The sequence below is a fragment of the Malaclemys terrapin genome, chromosome 2, assembly GCF_027887155.1.
Source record: "Malaclemys terrapin pileata isolate rMalTer1 chromosome 2, rMalTer1.hap1, whole genome shotgun sequence".
In the NCBI taxonomy this organism is placed as follows: Eukaryota; Metazoa; Chordata; order Testudines; family Emydidae; genus Malaclemys; species Malaclemys terrapin.
In genome coordinates, this window is record NC_071506.1 from 154,357,187 (window position 1) to 154,375,784 (window position 18,598).

Below are 18,598 nucleotides of genomic sequence, written 5' to 3' on the forward strand. Positions count from 1 at the left end.
ATCTAATAGCAGGAGCTAACTGCATTTGTAAACACTTGTGTATCTTCAAGCTTATTGCTTGTATTACATCTCCTTATACTAAAGAGATAATGTGTGAAATCCCAAGCACCTCAATTAGCTTCTTTGTCCTTTTACTGCACAAAACCTTAGCAATCCTACATGAATAACAAATAGGATGTGTTGGAATCATGTCCTGATCTAAACAGCATATGTAAATAGTCTGAAAAAACAGGGACTAGTGGCTTTAGGAGCTGAGGATTGTGATAGATTTATGTAGCCTGATATGGATGGTACCTCATGCAATTTCCTCCAGAGAAGGCCTCTGATAGGAATACATGATGCTATATAATATGCTTAGTTTATAAAGTCGTAGGCTAAATTGGATGGTTGAACTAAGTAAATTAGTTGTAAAACTTTAAATTTCATAACTTTTCACAAGTATAGGTTGGGGCCTAAAAATAGGTCAGCTGTAAGTAAACACCAAAAGAAGGAGATGTAGCTTGAAAAGTGAGCAAATTAAGTTGTACAAATCACTTTAGCAGTTCTAACTTTTCTCCCAATGGTCAATGTTTTCTTACAGCAAAAGCTCAAGGAGGAGAAGGAGGCCAAAAGAGCTCAGCTGGATGGCAGGCATGATTATATATTGGATATTGTTGCTTCCTGCGTGGACCTGGACAAAGCTGAAGTGGAAGATGCTATTCTTGAGGGTAACCAGGTATGTTGAATTTTACCTCTGTAGAGTCTGTAGCACATTTTCTGGCTTCAGAGTTACTATTGTAACTTTTATAGCAGCTATCAGTTAACTTGTACGTGCCTCTGGATCACCAGACTCTTCTGATTACTTTTCCCTCATCTTGCACTCAAGTTCAGCTATATTGCACTTCCAGCTTTTGAGGCTATAGAATATTAAGTTTAAAATACATAATTGAGAATTTGCAAAGTTTACAAGAGAGGTTAACTTCATTAGGAAAGAAGTAACTCCCTTTCCATGTTTAATGGAGCCCTTCATTTCCCATGTTCACATTTGGGCCTTAACAGAATGGAAGATCAATCTGGGGTTAAACCCAGACTTTTGAATGTGATGCATCTGATTAGTAGAGGGAGCTTCTCTAGGATCTTGCAAAATTGAAGTACTTGCTCTGTGGGAGATTCTCAGTGACCCATTGTCAGTGATCTGTAATCATAGTGATGTCACCTGCACTCCCACTTCAGCAGTAAGAAAGGACACTTTCAGCAGAAGCTGTTGTCCATCTAAGAGAAGCCACACCCTTTAGGGGCTATTTGTGGATGTGCTAAGAAACACCCCCTACATGTCCAATATAGCCACTATAAAAGAATATTAAGCATAGGTTCTGTACCCTGAGCCCCCTGACTGCCAGTTAATGGCTGGGTGAATAAGCTGCTGATTACTTTTTATAGAGCCCTGTGACAGGGTTGGGACTCACCACCACAGCATCTCCTACTGGTCGCCGCGAGGAATCTGTTCGATCCAGTAGAGCGCCTCCTTCTGGTGGTGTCCCATCTGTCATCCCACCAGGGGTTAGCAAGTGGACCTGCTGTGCTCCCGACCCACAGGGTCCTCTTTCTGGAACACTGCCCTCCAACAGTGTCCTTCTGTCCATTCACACCCCCTTCGGGGGTGGGGGAAGAGGGTGATCAATAGTCTCACACCTTTAAGTCCAATCCCTACAGTCCAGGATTGGGCATGGTTCCAGCTGGCCGCTCCCTGTGGCCTATGGCTGAGCATATGGCCAAAGGGAACAAAAAGGGGGGAAAGGGAGGGGACTCAGGCCCACCCACTACTCTGAGTCCCAGTCCAGAGGCCCTCTAGCGACAGCCTTGCTGTCCTCCTTCTCCTTCCTCCTCTGACTACTCCTCTGGACCGCTTCCCCAACGGCCCTTCTCCCCGCTAGGCCTTTTCCTTCCAGACCTGCCGCCTGGCAGGCTACTGAGTAGAACCTTCTCCCGCTCTCTAAGGCTGGTCTGCACTGCACTGTCCGTGGTGCTGGCCTCCCAGCTCTGGAGACAGACCTTCCCCTCTGAAGACCTGTGACAGACTGACTGCTCTCGCCCTGAGCAGTCTTTTATATGGCTGAACTGGCCCCTGATTGGCTGGCTCCAATCTGTCCTCTGATTGGCTCCCAGTAAGCCCTTCTCTGATTGGCTGCGCATCTACGCAGGCGCCTGGGCCTGCCGCAGCCCATCCTCTCCGGGCGTGGGGCAGTCGCCCCACCACAAGCCCTAAAGGGCCTATGGGACAGTTACCTAAAGTAGAACATCCCAAAGATGTAGCTCAAGGAAGCTAGAGGAGCAGGGCATTCTTGGTAGTCTTAAATCTGGACATAGTTATGAAATTCCCCCTTGAGGCTCAAACATGGCTACATCCAAAAAGCTGCTGCCATACTGCTTAGGAACAGCAGCTACATTTTGCTAATTATTAGCCAATCAATGTAGTTCATCCAATTTGAGTAACCCCATTTAATTAAGTAGATTTATTGGCAGGGGTAGAAGCAGGGCCATTGGGGCGGGGGGGAGGAAGGGGGGAAGTGGGGTAATTTGCCCCAGGGGCCCCCCAAGAATATAGTATTCTATAGTATTGCAACTTTTTTTATGGAAGGGGGCCCCCGAAATTGCTTTGCCCCAGGCCCCCTGAATCCTCTGGGTGGCCCTGGATAGAAGCAACTCAGCTTCAATAAAAGTGGCAGAATTGGGCCTTACATAATGGCTTAACTTTCATATTAACAATGATGCTAAAATGCATGTACTTCAGGCTTGATTTTGTGAATGCTGCTAAGCTATCCAGTAAATAAGTAGGAAAGGTATGTAAATGATCTAACCTTTTAACAGATTGAGCGCATCAATAAGTTCTTGGCCATTGAAGGATTTCGTCATATCATGTTCTACTATCAAGATGTGGAGACACCTGAAACTGGTTAAGTAACTTGTAATAGTACTATTTGCTTTACTGTAACATGTCACATCCCGAGTTGTGCTAGGTGATATTTAAACATAGCTATTTTCCAATTTAAATAAAGTGAGGATCAAGGCACCTGAAATCTTGTTAAATCACATGCTTCTAATTTCCCTCCACTTAAATTCTGTGAATGCCAAGGATGTATTGCACATATGCAATAAACTAACCCTGATGATGCTCCATGATATGGTAGCTGTGTGTCTGTGTAACCTTAAACAGAGTAGATAAACTGAATTATATTCAAAAGTGAAGCATTTGCAGAGGGATGGAAATAATTTAGAAGGGTGATTCTCCTGAATTTACCAGCTTCAAGTGACATATAAGTCACTCTGAACCTCAGTCAGGTTGCCTTACACCTGTGTGCCAGTGACTGACAGAGTTACACCTGGTGTAATTACACTTGGAGCTAGAAGATTAAATTTTGAAGTAGGGTGGATGTTGTAGAGTGGAGGAATGGGTTGACTGTATATGGAGGTGAGGTACTGAGGGATGGAGCTAGTTTGATAAAAAGAGGGAGAAGCTAACAGATGGCAAAGAGAGACGTGAAAACATCTGATGGGTAACGAGAGAAGAAAGGAGAATATTATAGGACAGCTTCAAAATCTGTGACATTTACTAGCAAAGAGCAATACCAAAAAAGGGGAAGGGAACCCAGTGGCATACCTTATACTATTTGGTGGTTACATCCTGCTAAGAAGCCCAGCAGCTTGCTTTACTCTCCTGGCTACTACACCGAAATCATATTGGGTTTCTTACCAGGCTACTGCCTATAGCGCCAACTGTGGGAAAGGTTACACCTTTTATATCAGAAGAAATAGTTCCTGTTTTAAAATCTGTAATCTACCTCCAGAAATTCTTACAGTTCATCAGTCTGATTTTTGGCAGGAAATGTATGAGGTAAGGAGAATGAAATTTTTAATCAATAATGTCTTGAATAACGGAATGTTGTGTGTACTCAGTTTCGCACCATCACATTATGCAATAATAGTCAACTTTTCTCTCCGTTCAAAATACAACTTACAAAAAAGTCCATTAATCAAAATGTAGAGGAGATGTAAATGTACTGCTCTCTCTTGCTGTAAAGTCTATTAGGCAAGCAATTAATAATGCAAATTAGCAAAATTATTTCTGAATGCATTGTGAGTGTCATTAAAACTTAGTGCTAATAGAAAATGAGCAGAAACTCTGATACCATTTGTTCTTTAAAAACCTAAATCCCTAGAAACTGGGAGGCTTGGAAGTATCTATTAAAAACTAAGTGAAGACAGAAAGAAAAATCTCAGTCTTGAAAATCAACTCAGGGAGTGGGAAAAAGGTTAAAAGGTTAGGTTCTCTTTTCTGTCTTAAACATGTCTTGAGGCACTATTATAATTAGGTAAAATTAACTACTTTCAGTGTAGGCTGAAAGCAACTGTATACCATTTGGCTTTGACATATGCGCAAATATATTTATACACACGTGTGTCTTCACAAATTATTTTTTATCTACTCAAGTAGATAAAAACTTTACTAACCTTTAGTAATTATTTTTTCTTTTCTTGTGGCTCACAAATATGATCACATTACACCATCAGAAGATTAAAGAAATTACTCATGCATATTGAATGAATGACCTCCTTTTTCCCAGGCTTATTGACCTGATGTTGGTACATTGCTGAAAAAGGTTCATTAAGTTCTTGAGTGACAAGGCAAAACAAAAGTTTTGCTTTGAGTATCTTAAGGGCAAAAAAAAAAAAAAACCCTACTAACCTAACTACATGGTTTAATTTGTATTGTAATGAGGCCCTTAGGTTTTTGACATTTACTTTGCAAATGAACTGGGAAAAAGGGTAGAGGAAGTTAATTTATAACCTAAAGTTAAACTATAAAAATGTAATCGTTTTCCTTCTCCCAACCCAATCACTTAGTAGCAGTACTTCTAGTTTCCATTAATAAACACAAAGTTGTTGCTTTATGATCTTGGCCAAACTTGAGGATGGAAGTGTGATCCTATTATTCAGATGCTTGTTTAAGCTCTAGCTCATTATTAACACTCTCAAATCACCATCTTATTGGGATATCTTTCAAACAATTCCTCACATCCACTGCTTGCAAAGGGTAACTATATGGTGTAGGTCTTTACCCCCAAAGAAAGGTAACTTAACTACCCCATATTCTGCTTAACTCTGACTCGTTGCTGTGCCACCTTGGTGGTCTCACTGGCCATCTCTCCTTGTTCTTAACTCTGATTAATCACCTCTAAAAATTTTCTGCAAACTTCTTTTTAGCCTTTTGCTGGCACAATTATGTATCCCTTAATCTGAGGTAACCTTGCCAGTACAAGCAATATTACTGTTTACTTAGTGACTATTCATGTGCATAAGAAATAAACAAATGAGACTCAGGCCTGGTCTACACTACGAGTTTAGGTCGACTTTAGCCGCGTTAAATCGAATTAAGCCTGGACACGTTCACACGACGAAGCCCTTTCTTTCGACTTAAAGGGCCCTTTAAACCGGTTTCTTTACTCCACCTCCGACGAGGGGATTAGCGATAAAATCGGCCTTAGGGGGTCGGAATTGGGGTAGTGTGGACGGAATTCGACGTTATTGGCCTCCGGGAGCTATCCCACAGTGCTTCATTGTGACCGCTCTGGACAGCACTCTCAACTCAGATGCACTGGCCAGATAGACAGGAAAAGCCCCGCGAACGTTTGAATTTCATTTCCTGTTTGCTCAGCGTGGAGAGCACAGGTGACCACGCAGAGCTCATCAGCACAGGTAACCATGATGGTGTCCCAGGATCGCAAAAGTGCTCCAGCATGGACAGAACGGGAGGTACGGGATCTGCTCGCCATATGGGGAGATGAATCACTGCTGGCTGAACTCCGAAGCAGTAAACGAAATGGCAAAATATTAGAAAAGGTCTCCAAGGCCATGAAGGACCGAGGCCATAACAGGGACGCACAGCAGTGCCGCGTGAAAATTAAGGAGCTAAGGCAAGCCTACCACAAAGCCAGAGAAGCAAACGGAAGGTCCGGGGCAGAGCCGCAAACATGCCGCTTCTACGCGGAGCTGCATGCCATGCTAGGGGGTGCAGCCACCACTACCCCAACCGTGTGCTATGACTCCCTCACTGGAGAAACACACAGGGAAGTGGGTTCGGGGTACGAGGAAGATGAGGATGGAGAAAATGTAGATAGCTCACAGCCGCAAGGAAGCGGAGAAACCGGTTTCCCTAACAGCCAGAATATGTTTATCACCCTGGACCTGGAACCAGTAACCCCCGAACTCACCCAAGGTGTGCTGCCAGACCCTGAGGGCACACAGGGGACCTCTGATGAGTGTACCTTTGTAAATATTACACATGGTTTAAAAGCAAGCGTGCTTAATGATTAATGATTAATTTGCCCTGGCAATCGCGGCCAGTACAGCTACTAGAAAAGTCTGTTAACGTGTATGGGGATGGAGCGGAAATCCTCCAGGGACATCTCCAGAAAACTCTCCTGGATATACTCCCAAAGCCTTTGCAAAAGGTTTCTGGGGAGGGCTGCCTTATCCCGTCCGCCATGGTAGGACACTTTACCACGCCAGGCCAGTAGCACGTAATCTGGAATCATTGCATAACAAAGCATGGCAGCGTATGGTCCCGGTGTTTGCTGGCAGGCAGACAACATCCATTCCTTATCGCTCTTTGTTATCCTCAGGACAGTGATATCATTCACGGTCACCTGGTTGAAATGGGGCAATTTTATTAAGGGGACATTCAGAGGTGCCCGTTCCTGCTCTGCTGAACAGAAATATTCCCCGCTGTTAGCCATGCGGTCGGGGAGAGGGGTGAAGTGATTATCCCAGAGAATTGGGTGTGTGGGGGAGGGGAGTTAGTTGGGTTTGTGCTGCATGTTAACCCTGAAACCGCAGCCCCTCCTTTTACATTGCAAACCCATTTTAAATGGCCAACCCAACGGGTGCTTGGTATGGGAAATGAGGGCACTACTGTTTGAAACCATTCCCACATGTTAAGAAGGTTAAAAAAGCCAAAAGACTGTGTCTTACCATGGCTGCCTGCAAGCTGAAATCTGTGGCCTGGCACTGCTTGAGTGATCTCTCACACCAAACCGGCAGGCCCTCAATATAAGAGGAAAAATGCGACCTTGTAACGAAAGCACATGTGCTGTGTAATGTGAACAGCAAAATTTAACGTGAAAGAGTGTACCCATTGTTCTCTAAAATGTGTCTTTTTTAACCACCTCTCCCTTCTCCTCCACCAGCTGCAAATGTTTCTCCTTCACAGAGGCTAGTGAAGATTAGAAAGAGAAAATGTAGGACGCATGATGACATGTTCACAGAGCTACAGATGTCCTCCCACGCTGACAGAGCACAGCAGAATGCGTGGAGGCAGTCAATGACTGATTACAGAAAAGCACAATATGAACGAGAGGAGAGGTGGCGTGCTGAATTGCGGGATGAACAGAGCAAGTTGCGGGCTGAAGATGATAGGTGGCGTCAGCTTGCAGACAGAAGGCAAGAGTCGATGCTCCGGCTGCTGGAGCATCAAACTGATATGCTCCAGCGTATGGTTGAGCTGCAGGAAAGGCAGCATGAGCAGAGACCACTGCTACAGCCCCTGTGTAACCAACAGCCCTCCTCCCCAAGTTCCATAGCCTCCTCACCCAGATGCCCAAGAACACGGTGACTCCACCCCAGATGATTGCCCGAGCATCAGAAGGCTGGCCTTCAATAAGAGTTAAAGTTTTAAACTGCAGTGTGTCCTTTTCCTTCCCTCCTCCCCCACCCATCCCAGGCTACCTTTGCAATTATCCCCCTAGTTGTGTGATGAATTAATAAAGAATGCATGAATGTGAAGTAACAATGACTTTATTGCCTCTGCAAGCGATGCTCGAAGGGGGAAGGGGAGGGTGGGGTGGTTGGCTTACAGGGAAGTAGAGTGAACCGGGTGTGGGGGGGCGGAGGGTTCATCAAGGAGAAACAAACAGAAGTTTCACACCGTAGCCTGGCCAGTCACAAAACTCGTTTTCAAAGCTTCTCTGATGCGCACCGCGCCATGCTGTGCTCCTCTAACCTCCCTGGTGTCTGGCTGCGCGTAATCAGCGGCCAGACGATTTGCCTCAACCTCCCACCCCGCCATAAATGTCTCCCCCTTACTCTCACAGATATTGTGGTGCGCACAGCAAGCAGCAATAACAATGGGGATATTCTTTTTGCTAAGGTCTGAGCGAGTCAGTAAGCTGCGCCAGCACGCTTTTAAACGTCCAAATGCACATTCCACCACCATTCAGCACTTGCTCAGCCTGTAGTTGAACAGGTCCTGACTCCTGTCCAGGCTGCCTGTGTATGGCTTCATGAGCCATGGCATTAAGGGGTAGGCTGGGTCCCCAAGGATCACGATAGGCACTTCAACATCCCCAACGGTTATTTTCTGGTCTGGGAAGAAAGTCCCTTCCTCCAGCTTTCGAAACAGAGCAGAGTGCCTGAAGACGCGAGCATCATGTACCTTTCCCGGCCATCCCACGTTGATGTTGGTGAAACGTCCCTTGTGATCTACCAGGGCTTGCAGCAGCATTGAAAAGTACCCCTTGCGGTTTATGTACTCGGTGGCTTGGTGCTCCGGTGCCAAGATAGGGATATGGGTTCCGTCTATGGCCCCACCACAGTTTGGGAATCCCATTGCAGCAAAGCCATCCACTATGGCCTGCACGTTTCCCAGAGTCACTACCCTTGATATCACCAGGTCTTTCATTGCCCTGGCAACTTGGATCACAGCAGCCCCCACAGTAGATTTGCCCACTCCAAATTGATTCCCGACTGACCGGTAGCTGTCTGGCGTTGCAAGCTTCCACAGGGCTATTGCCACTCGCTTCTCAACTGTGGGGGCTGCTCTCATCCTGGTATTCTGGCGCTTCAGGGCAGGGGAAAGCAAGTCACAAAGTTCCATGAAAGTGCCCTTACACATGCCAAAGTTTCACAGCCACTGGGAATCATCCCACACCTGCAGCACGATGCGGTCCCACCAGTCTGTGCTTGTTTCCCGGGCCCAGAATCGGCGTTCCACGCCATGAACCTGCCCCAGTAACACCATGATTTCCACATTGCTGGGGCCTGTGCCTTGTGAGAGGTCTATGTCCATGTCAATTTCCTCATCACTCTCTTCACCGCGCTGCAATCGCCTCCTCGGGTGGTCCGGGTTTCGCCTTGGCATGTCCTGGCTCTGCATATACTCCAGGACAATGCGCGTGGTGTTCATAGTGCTCATAATTGCCGCGGTGTTCTGAGCAGGCTCCATGATCCCAGTGCTAGCTATGGCGCCTGGTCTGAAAAAAGGCGTGAAACTAGTATCTGACGGACCAGGAGAAGGAGGCAGGGCGGGAGGGAGGGAGGGCCGAGTGACGACATGGCGTACAGGTACAGGGAATTAAAATCAAGAAAGGTGGCTGTGCATCAGGGAGAAACACAAACAGCTGTCACACAGAATGGTCCCCCCAAAGATTGAACTCAAAAGCCTGGGTTTAGCAGGCCGTTGATTTGACGGAGGGAGGGGGAAGCAAATGAATACAGAACAAATCTATTTTTTACATCTTAAGACGACGGTGCAGCATGACTGATAGCCCTCGGCATCTTCTGGGTGCTTGGCAGCAAATACTGGGCACTTGGCAGTTAGTGTACTAAGACTGATAGCCACGTTTTTCCTGTATGATGACGATGGCCTTCAGGCCTGTTGCACGATCTGCTGCTCAGGGAAGACTCTGCTAATGTGCGATGATCCAACTTGTAATAGGACGGTTACCAGTCGTAATACACCATCTACTGCCAAAAGGCAAGGGGCTGGTGCAATGCAGCCCTACGGCTGCCAGCCCCACAGCTGCCAGCACCCAGATCGCCGATGAAGGCTACCAGTCATGCTGCACCATCTACCGCCAAAAGGCAGTTAGCTGTTGCTGCTGTGTAGCAATGCAGTCCCACGTCTGCCAGCACCCAGATGACATATGGTGACGGTGAGCTGAGCTGAGCGGGCTCCATGCTTGCCGTGGTATGTTGTCTGCACAGGTAACCCAGGTAAAAAGGCATGAATCAATTGTCTGCCGTTGCTCTGATGGAGGGGGAGGGGCAGGTAAAAAGGCGCGAATCTATTGTCTGACGTTGCTCTGACGGAGGGGGAGGGGCCTGACGACATGTACCCAGAACCTCCCGCGACACTGTTTTGCATCATTTGGCCATTGGGATCTCAACCCAGAATTCCAATGGGCGGCGGAGACTGCGGGAACTGTGGGATAGCTACCCATAGTGCAACGCTCCGGAAGTCGACGCTAGCGTCGGTACTGTGGATGCGGTCCGCCGACTAGAGCACTTAGAGCATTTTATGTGGGGACACACACAATCGGCTGTATACAACCGATTTCTATAAAACCGGCTTCTATTAATTCGACCTAATTTCGTAGTGTAGACATACCCTCAATCTACTACTGGTTACATAGTTGGACATATATATGTCCCTGATGGATACCATAGGCAGAGCTGAGTTTCTCAGCACTTGATAGCTTTGCTCTTCTCTTCCTAGTCGCGGTATTGTCCCTCATGCCTTAAAACATAACAGTATAACTTAATAAATTTGGCCACAGTTCTTTCTCCCTTTTCAATGAAAACTATTTTTTAAAGATAACAAATATCCATATTTCACCTTTTTGCTCATTTCAAAACCAAAATATTTGTTTTGAACCAAACAATTTTGATCTGTTTTTCTTTGGAATGGTGGGAAAGCTATACGTTTGGTTTCCTTTCACCCTCTGTTTTCCTCTTTACTTTATGGTGCCCTTCACCACAGGAAAATGTGTGTGTCCATCTCCATCTGTCTGTCCCCTGAAAACCAAAACTAAACTTTTCAAAAACTATACCCAAATGAAAATTTTCATGTTGAATTTGAGGCATCTTTTCCATGTTGACTTAAAACTCCAAATATGTTTTTTCCATTTTTAGTGAAAGTTTACACAACTTTTTTTTTTAAATCAGGTGTAGACCCCAGTCTCCCCTTCACAAACTTTTGTCCCCAGTTCAGTTTAGGAGCAGCTCCTGTACTAGGTATGGAAAAGTTGAGCTAGTGCTTTCCTTCCTTTAGAAAGAATATCTTACCATAGCTATTCATAGAATATCATGGTTGGAAGGAACCTCATCTAGTCCAACCCCCTGCTTAAAGGGGACCAATCCCCAGACAGATTTTTGCCCCAGATACCTAAATGGCCCCCCTCAAGGATAAAACTCACAACGCTGGGTTTTGCAGGCCAATGCTCAAACCACTGAGCTATCCCTCCACCCAACTAACTCTTTTTTTTTCCATATAAATTATAGGACATTTTGGCCTACCAGGCACAGGACCCAATCCTCACTCGGCAAGGAGCAAGAAACCTAAAGTGTTTGTGACAGAGGGAATAGATGTTGCCCTAACTGGTATATGTGTATTCTTCATTAGATCTAGTCCTTCCAAAACCATCACTGCAGAGAATATCCATCAGGTAAGACAAAGGTTAATGTTGGATGTTAGTATAAGAAATTTAAATTTAATTCAATTTTTATGGTGCATCATAGCAGCTTGTAATTTGAGACCTCTTGGTACAATTAACTGAGCAGAGCTCCAAAAAGGGAATATTGTTGCGTTTTCCACTGAAGGAAGAGTGTAACTGAGGAAACGTGGCATAGTTTGTCTGTCACAAACAATTGTGCTGGTAGCAGTCAGTGGCACCAACTTCAAGCGCATTGTTATAGTCAACGCACGATTTGAATAGTGGGGAGCAAAAAGGGAAAATTTGTGTCAGGGTCTAAGAAAACAAACAGCAGCATCTCCAGTGATGATTTATTGACCACACCATAGATTGTGCCAAACGGTGGCACTGTGATGCTGAAGCTTGAACTTTATATAGGTGTCACTTTTTGTTTTTACAGCCAGCTGTTCCACACATTAGTCTTGCGGACTAGCAGTGAAAATTATCTCATGCTTGTCTGTATGATCGAATCAAGTTTTGCACAAAGAACACATGAAAATCAAAATATATGTACTCAAATATAAAAGCGTCCCCGATGAAATATTTAACTCTGGCATAATCTGAGGTGACCAAAATGGACACAGTTCATCTCATGATCCTCTGACAATTAGGAATGCATATCAAAACATGAAGACTCTTGATAGCTTGGGTCTCTGATACCAGAGATTATGTTAGCAATCTAGGGTGTCAGAATCTAAACAGGGAACAGAATTGGTGGTGTTGTAGAAAACTATTAAAGTAACTAGTAAACTATTAAAAGTGCTTTTCAACCAGAGATCCTATACTGAAGTCTTTTAAGATATGTAAATATTTGTAAGTAGCATAAAACACTGATCTGTCGTTCATGAGGATATGATGAATTGAGATCTGATATGTCATTAAAATCTTAATTTTTTTGCTTTTAATGATTTGTAATGTAGTGTTTTACTGTTCAGTTAAATATATTTACTTGTTAATCCTTTCAGCATAAATATTTTTAGTCCATCTTAAAAGATCCTGTATTAATGCAATCCCTTGAATTGCATGTAGTGCTTAACCCTTTAAAGATTTTTCTTATCTATTTAATAGTGCATGCAAGAAAGTAGCCACAATCAAAAATAGAGCAAAAGACATGGTGTATGGTAAAGAATTTCTTAATGTATCCCTTTATGCTTAAATAGTGGTAGACATACAATATGTTTTACTCTTAAGAGTGAGCTGCAAAGCATAAATCATTGAGACAGAACTAGAAACTCACTGACAAAGATGCAGGGATGTCACTACAAAATTTGTGACTAGACTTTCATAAAACTTCACAGGCAAATTAACTGTAGTTTCCGGATTGACTGAAGGTACCCAAATGCATCACTGCCTGATATCAATATCAGCAGTTTGATTACAACCCATGCTGTTAATATTTTTGGTGTCACTGAACAATGCTTCTTGGGATGTCTTCCAATGAACCAGGAAGTAACAAGGTGACTGATACAGGATGGTTGAAGTTTGCTTTGAAAAAATATGGAAGTGATGCTAATAGGCAAGGAGAGACAAATTTTATCAAATATTTTGGCTCTGGTATTTCAATCCTTGACCCTGTAGTTCTACGTGCTAAATGCCTTAAATGGTTGTACTCTGATACACAATAGTCACAGCCCTGAAGATGTTGCTGTATTCCAGTTATAGATGAAGCAGTTGCTGAACGTGTACTTGGTATATAAACTGGCAAAGGTATGGAATCTTCAGAATGGAAGTATAGTACCAGGAGGTGTGGTCAGGGATTTGGTTTCCATTCTTAAGTAGGGGCATATGTCTACCATTTCCCCATATAATTCCTAATCTAGGGGTCATAATCAGATGTTTGCTAGTTTTACATTCCGAGATAGTGGTGGTAACTCAGGGAGCTCTGCATAAGTCCTTGTCACAGTCAACCTTGCCTTGCTCTTCTCCAGGCTAGTTCACTGTAAAAGCTTTACTTTGGGTTACCCTTTGAAAAACATTCATTGGCTTCATTTGGTGAAGAAAAGACAAATCTACATAAATTAATCAAAAACACCTAAGTTCCATTAACTTGAAATAGGATTAAGCTCCTAAGTCACTTAGGTGCTTTGGAAGATGGGTTTAGGTACTTTAAAAAAATTAAACCTCACTCTTATTTGAGATGGGGGATGAACATATGATGGGCTACCTACATTTAGGAGTAATTAAAAGCATTGGTTATGATGTTAAAATCTGACAGATTTAGGACCTCTCAAGATACTTTTCCTACGTTCCATCATTGACGTTAACATAGCAACTGTTAATTTTGTTGTTGGTTCTGGGATTTCCCTGTATAAACAGCAGTGTATTTGTGGTTAGTCCCCTATGGAATGCCTGCTTTAATCTACCTGACTCTGTGTTAGGTAGTGATATGCTACACACATATTTTACTCAAGTGTTTAACTAAATATAGAAATTGTGATTAAAATGACCACATACCATTGCTGAGGACACTGTAAATTTACCCCAATTAAAATAGTACTTCAGTTGGCATTTGACATTGATCTCAACTCAAGGGAACAAGGTTTCTTTTGAACTTTTCATGCCAGGAGTCTGAAAATTTTCCTCCGAGCTCCTTGTCAGTGGCAAATTCAGTGTATATATTGTTGACAAAACTATTTTATTCTGAAACCTCAAAACCTATTTTGGTTTAATACTGAAATAAGTGAGTCCAGGTGTACAATGGTGACCTCTCTGGTTTACCTAGGTCTTTGTGGAATACTGGATGAATGCCTCCAAAAAAATTTTGGGCCACCTCATCAGGACGTTCGGTTCCCCCTTCTTTGAGGATAGGAGTTGCCTGCCTCCATGTAAATAAATTGGAACAGGGAAATGCTCATTGCTAGCCAGTTCAACTGAGCCACAATCCTGAGAGGGGCCAGTCTGTTCAGGACTAGGATTCTTGCAGCCTTTGCTAAAGAACAGGAGTTGAAATTCTAATTCTCCAAGCACCTATAATGTGACCAGCCTATATAATCACATACATATATCTTAACCAACTTTATTTTCCAGTTTGATATGCATCATATCCCCTTCTTTCAGGAAGTGAATTTCAATATGCTAGATACTGCTCAGGGCGGCTTACTAAAAAGTGTGCAGCATTTGCTGTCAGAAATCTTCATTCCGGTCATCAAGACTATGAACCAAGGTTGGGGTGAGATTGGTAGTCCTCAGCAAGCAGCTAATATTCGGCAGGACTTCCTTGGTTCCCTTGAGGGATTTGTTAGTGTCTTGTCAGGATCTCAGCAGAGTCTGATGGAAAAGGTAAGATTGTTAGCATGTATGCTATAAAATGAACCTAACATTGCTGTTGTTGCAGAAAGTGGCCTGTTGCTTTTTGCATTGCTGGCCACACCAGAATTCCTTTCAAGGGTGTTTTCTAAACTGCAGACCAAAAGGCATCATCATGTACTGCAGTGTAAGAACTTGCAGGGCTAGAATCTGGGACCATGGGGGTTCTGGGCTGCTGATGCCTGCACATCACCACAGGCTGGGCTCCTGAGAAAGGGCCCTGAGAGGCTGGACTCAGCAGGAAGTACCACCCAGCAGGACCTGAGTGGCAGCTTCTCCCAGCCCACTGATTTGCTGGCACCAGTATTTAAGCCATGACAGGGAGTTGTCTGAGCAACAACACAAACAGCTTGCTGTCCCTGATTCAGACACAGTGTGTTAGAGACCCCAGACTCTGGTTTCCAACTTTGCCTTTCTCCTGACACCTGACTCTTGGTTTGGCCACTGGCCTGTCTTGGACTCTGGCCTTCCAGTACCTGACCTGGCCCGACTCCTGCTCTGACCACTAGGTCTGAACGCCCACATTCCAGTCGTGACATGCAGATTGTTAACATTAACTTACTGAAATTTGGCTTGTTGGTTTAGGGTGTCAGGAGGGCCAATGGCGTAACTTCAAAGTAACTGTGGGTATGTAAAGCAGACTTCTCTTCAAGAGGGCAAAGCAATAATTTTTCAAACGGAATGGTAACTCCTGAGGTATCTGTCCTCACTGTCTCTATTGAATTTTTAATTCTTCCTCTTTTAGGTGAATCTGAAAAAGTGTGACACATATGACTTGAAAACTCTAAAGGGACCTTCAGACTATCTGGCAGTTGCTAACAGCACAGAAGCTCTAGAAAGAATAGAGGCCTGCATGAAAGTATGGATCAAACAAATTGAACAGGTGATGCGCTGCACAGACCTGAAACATTGCCAACTGTTCTGACACAAATGTCAGTGAAACTTGGATTAGTCCTGTTTACACAAGTGGCATTAAGCCCAGAACTGGTAGAAAGAAGTAGTATTTACTAATGTGGCCACATATGTACTTAATTCTCTACTCAGTATACTATACAGAGCTCCAACCCATCTCAAACTGGTAAATAAATGCATACAGTAAATGCTAGCCATCATGCTCAGAGTTAAGCTTCCTTGCTGTCATTAAAGGATTGATCTTATTTGTAAAGCACAGCACTTGTTCAACTTCTCCACTCCAAAATAGCCCTATGATACATATACATCTATTGTATCTGTTTTTGGCACAAACATAATGAGCGAATCCTTTATGAACTACAGGTTGATTATTTTGTCTTGTTATCCTTTGGTAGTATCATGTTTTTAAAAGCTATATTCTGCTGAATATTAATTACTATATTCTGTGCCCTTGGATAAGGGCTTGTATCCACATGAACACTTAGTTTATGGGGGGGATTCTGCTTCTGCACACTAACATTTCAATAGTGCACACTGGCCTACTCCTGTTTCAAAGCCAGATAGATCAAAGATGCCCTAGGGAACTCGGTAATGAACCTGCTGCCATACCAGACACTTAGTGCATGGCATAATAGTATGGGGAAGCTTTACATCCCAGCTTGCTGCAAACTAAATGTTCGTATAGACAAGCACCAAGTCAAACTACCAAATTGATTTAAAAAAAAATGCATTTATTCCCAAACTGTGAATTTGTGTTGTAGCTCAAAGTATATTGTCTAGGATTAAATTATATAACTCAATTGAAAACAGGGCTCTGTAATGTACATATATGCAGATTACAATTGTATTTAGTATGAGAAATAAAATGTGTCTTATGTTAAGTCTTACTGATTTTCTGTTCTTAGAAATTCTTGCATCTCAGACCTCCTAAATGATGAAATACAAAATCACAAAGAAACCAGCATTGACTTCTGGCGGCCTTAATTAATAAAAAAAAAAAGCCATGATCTCCTGGGGGAGGAAGGAAATGCAAGGATCTTGATGTAGGTGCACAGTAAGGACAGCTAGCAACATTTCAGGGTATTTTCCTTTTGCCAAAAGATTGTAAAATCTCATTTTAGTACTGCACACACACTGCTAAAAGGAAAATATGCTCATTAAAGCTGTCACTGCTATATACTTAGTACAACAAGCAGATTTTAGCCTAAGGCACTCAAATATCACTGTGGTGAGTGATGTAAAAATCTATGTAAATTAAAGAAGTCTAAGGGTGCTGTTCTTGGGACTCGATTATAGACTGTGGGGAGTTAATACTAAAAAGCACTAACTTACGTAAGCTAACAATTTAATATTGTTAATAGCATCACTTCATTTTGGGAGTTTGATGTACTGCAGTTGCAATGAAGACTATAGAGGCGAATGCACTTCACAACATAGTCATGGGCTGTAAAGGAGTGGAAATGCTATTAGCTTCCTTCCCTCACCTATCCTGTGCCAAATACACTTGGTTATTAAACCTCTCTCATTGATTTATCAGAATATTATGCTCTTTGTAGAAGCTTTGTCATAATCAGTGATGAAACAAAGTGGAAGTAATGAACTCAGTGTGTTAAGGTAAATGTCTGACCTAAGCTAGACTTAAGGTTACACTGTTGCTAGCTATCCAAGTCTTAATATGTTAATTTGATTTTTTTACATTGGCTTTTTGAAGAAATACCCATTGTCTACTCAAATTTACAGTCTTAAGCAAAATCGAGTCAGTTTGGCTTTTTAAGAAGGGGGGGTGGGGAGGAGCCTAGCTCCTAACTAGTCACAGGAGGATAATTGAGAGGCAATGTGCGTAAGGTAATATTTTTTATCAGACCAACTTCTGTTGGTGAAAGAGACAAGTGCTTGTGCTACACAGAGAGCTCTTTGTCAGTTCTTTCACTGACAGAAGTTGGTCCGATAAAAGATATGACCTCACCCACCTTATCTCACTAATATCCTGGGACCACCATAGAAAACTGCATGTACAACAACACTGCAAACAGGAGGTGAATGCAGGGCTGGCTCCAGGCACCAGCCTGGCAAGCAGGTGCTTAGGGCGGCCGCTCTGGAGAGGGGCGGCAGGTCCAGCTATTCGGCGGCAATTCAGCGGACGGTCCCTCACTCCCGCTCGGAGCGAAGGACCTCCTGCCGAATTGCGGCCGCAGATTTTTTTTTTTTTTGGTTGCTTGGGGCGGCTAAAACCCTGGAGCTGGCCTGGGTGAATGTCAGTAATAATAGGAGACTTCAGATCGCTGCCATCCATTCAGATAAATAGCAGCACTTCTGTATCAGTCACTGATATATTGCTGTGTGATTCAAGGTCCTGGCTGAAAATGATCAACTGAGGAAAGAAGCTGATGACCTGGGCCCACGAGCAGAACTGGATCACTGGAAGAAACGATTGTCCAAATTCAACTACCTTTTGGACCAACTGAAGAGCCCAGATGTGAAGGCGGTGCTGGGAGTACTTGCTGCTGCTAAATCCAGACTTCTGAAGGTTTCTGTTAACTTAAGACAGAACTAAAGACTGAAAATAGGTTACATACAGCATTAGTTTCCCAGGATATACAGTATATTTAATGGACAAAATCCTGATGTTATATACTCTTTTTATTGCCCCTTATACTTTTTGAAGTTCAACACACTAAACTGGGACTTAGGAAAAGACTGAGATTTGATTTAATATTTATTATTAGGTGATAAAGCACTGGCCTGCATCTCCGGAGCGTATCACAAATCAGTATTTAATAGTAAAAGCTTTTTCAGTGAAAAGTTGGTTATGAAATAAAACAGATTAGAATGAACAGGCAGGTAGCTAAAGAAAATACAATTGATAGTCCCCATAT

General features: G+C 43.4%; 1 protein-coding gene across 1 annotated transcript in view; it reads left to right on the forward strand.

The window, feature by feature from the left end:
* The window catches only part of DNAH5 (dynein axonemal heavy chain 5), a 222,059-nt gene that overhangs the window by 17,795 nt on the left and 185,666 nt on the right, over positions 1-18,598 (forward strand). Inside the window, exons 2-7 of the mRNA XM_054019813.1 lie at positions 581-715; positions 2,848-2,932; positions 11,314-11,477; positions 14,562-14,783; positions 15,556-15,693; positions 18,073-18,249. Of these exons, the coding sequence (XP_053875788.1) occupies positions 581-715; positions 2,848-2,932; positions 11,314-11,477; positions 14,562-14,783; positions 15,556-15,693; positions 18,073-18,249 (921 nt within the window). The remainder of the gene's footprint in view (positions 1-580; positions 716-2,847; positions 2,933-11,313; positions 11,478-14,561; positions 14,784-15,555; positions 15,694-18,072; positions 18,250-18,598) is intronic.